General features: G+C 69.3%; 1 protein-coding gene across 1 annotated transcript in view; it reads right to left on the reverse strand.

The window, feature by feature from the left end:
• LOC102894607 (neuron navigator 1) overlaps window positions 1-1,411 on the reverse strand; it is a 41,476-nt gene extending 40,065 nt beyond the window's left edge. The window contains exon 1 of the mRNA XM_015587322.1: window positions 809-1,411. Within this exon, the coding sequence (XP_015442808.1) occupies window positions 809-1,394 (586 nt within the window). The 5' untranslated portion in view covers window positions 1,395-1,411. The remainder of the gene's footprint in view (window positions 1-808) is intronic.
• Window positions 1,412-1,418: the final 7 nt, after the last annotated feature.

The following is a 1,418-nucleotide window of genomic DNA, read 5'->3' on the forward strand; positions in this document are numbered from 1 at the left end:
TCCCGGCCACAGGCTCGCAGGCGCCGAGAACAATGGGGGCTGCCTGCGCTTCCTGCGCCCGAGCGAGCTTTGTTCCTCCCTTCCCGCCCGTCGGCTTCCATTAGCCGAAGGGCGCCGGCTTCGCAGTCGCCCGGAGGCTCGCGCGAGCGCCCAGACCTCTCCGCGCTCTCTGAAGTCCCGGGCGTAGGGGTTTGGGCCAGAGCCGACCCAGGGATAAGACGCGCATCCAGATGCGCACAGCTGCCGGCCGCCCCCCACCCCGCCCCCGGCCCCAGACGGTCCCCTCGCCAGAACCCACACCCGGGATATCCGACTCCGCTTCCACTGGGGACCCACAGAGGAAGTGGGCCTCAGCGCTGCTCCGGCCAAACGGCCTCACATCTGCTTTCCCCACATCTGTCCTCCTGCCGGCTCCCCCGCGCCCCCAGCGACGCTGGACGCGCCTGCCAAGACCATAGCACCACTGAGGTCTCCACCAGCCCCAGATTTTCCCGTTAGCGGGCTGGGGTTTCGCAGGAAGCTAAGTGGTCGACTTCTGAGAATCTGTGGCCCCCCCACTCCATCGTCCAGGCCCTCCTAAGGCGAGCCCGAGCAGGGCCTGGGAGCCCTCCCGGTGACATTTTTAAGAAGGCGCACTTCGGCCACACGCATCTGGAGGTGGGCCAGCCCTGCACATCTGGGCGCAATGCCCCCTCATAACGGACCCGAGGTCTGCAGAGCCGGCCGCGGAGGGTGGGGCGCGCCTCCCCCACACCTTCTCTCGCAGCTGCCGGGAGAATGCGGCGGGCGGGGCGGGCGCAGGACTCACCCAGCATCTGGCTGAAGAGCAGCTGCTCCAGGTCTCCCAGCACGGTCACCACGAGCTCGGGGTCCACCTTGAGGAAGGCGCGCTCCTCCTGGCCCTTGGTGGAGGGCACGGTCCCGGAAGCCTTCTGCGCCTTGGCCTTGCTGGACAGCAGCTCGTCGTCCGACTTGCCATCGTCGCTCACGGCTGCCTCGGGAGCCTTGCTGAGCGGCTTGACCTCGGCGTACGGCCCACGCGGGATGCGGCTCGGCTTTCCCAGGCTGGGCGCCAGCGGAGCCAGGGGCGTCTTGGCGGCGCCCGCCGGGCCGCCCTTGGTCTGGAAGAGCGAGTGCTCGGACTTGGACAGCGTCTTGGACATCGGCGGGGCCTCGCGGCCTTTGGGGCCGGCCTCACCCAAGCCCTTGGGCGCCTTGGCCATGTCATCGCTCCACTCATAGGGCCGCAGCTTCTTCTCAGAGTCCGTGAGGAACGACAGGTTGCTGAGCGACTTCTGTTTGCGCAGGTTGGAGGCGGGCGGCCCGCCGGGGACTCGGCCGTCCACGCTGCCGGACTTGAAGACCTTGAGCTCGGCCGCGCTGGCCTTGGACATGCCGCCGCCGCCGCCGGGCGCCTC

Source organism: Pteropus alecto, unplaced genomic scaffold (genome assembly GCF_000325575.1).
Source record: "Pteropus alecto unplaced genomic scaffold, ASM32557v1 scaffold90, whole genome shotgun sequence".
Lineage (NCBI taxonomy): Eukaryota > Metazoa > Chordata > Mammalia > Chiroptera > Pteropodidae > Pteropus > Pteropus alecto.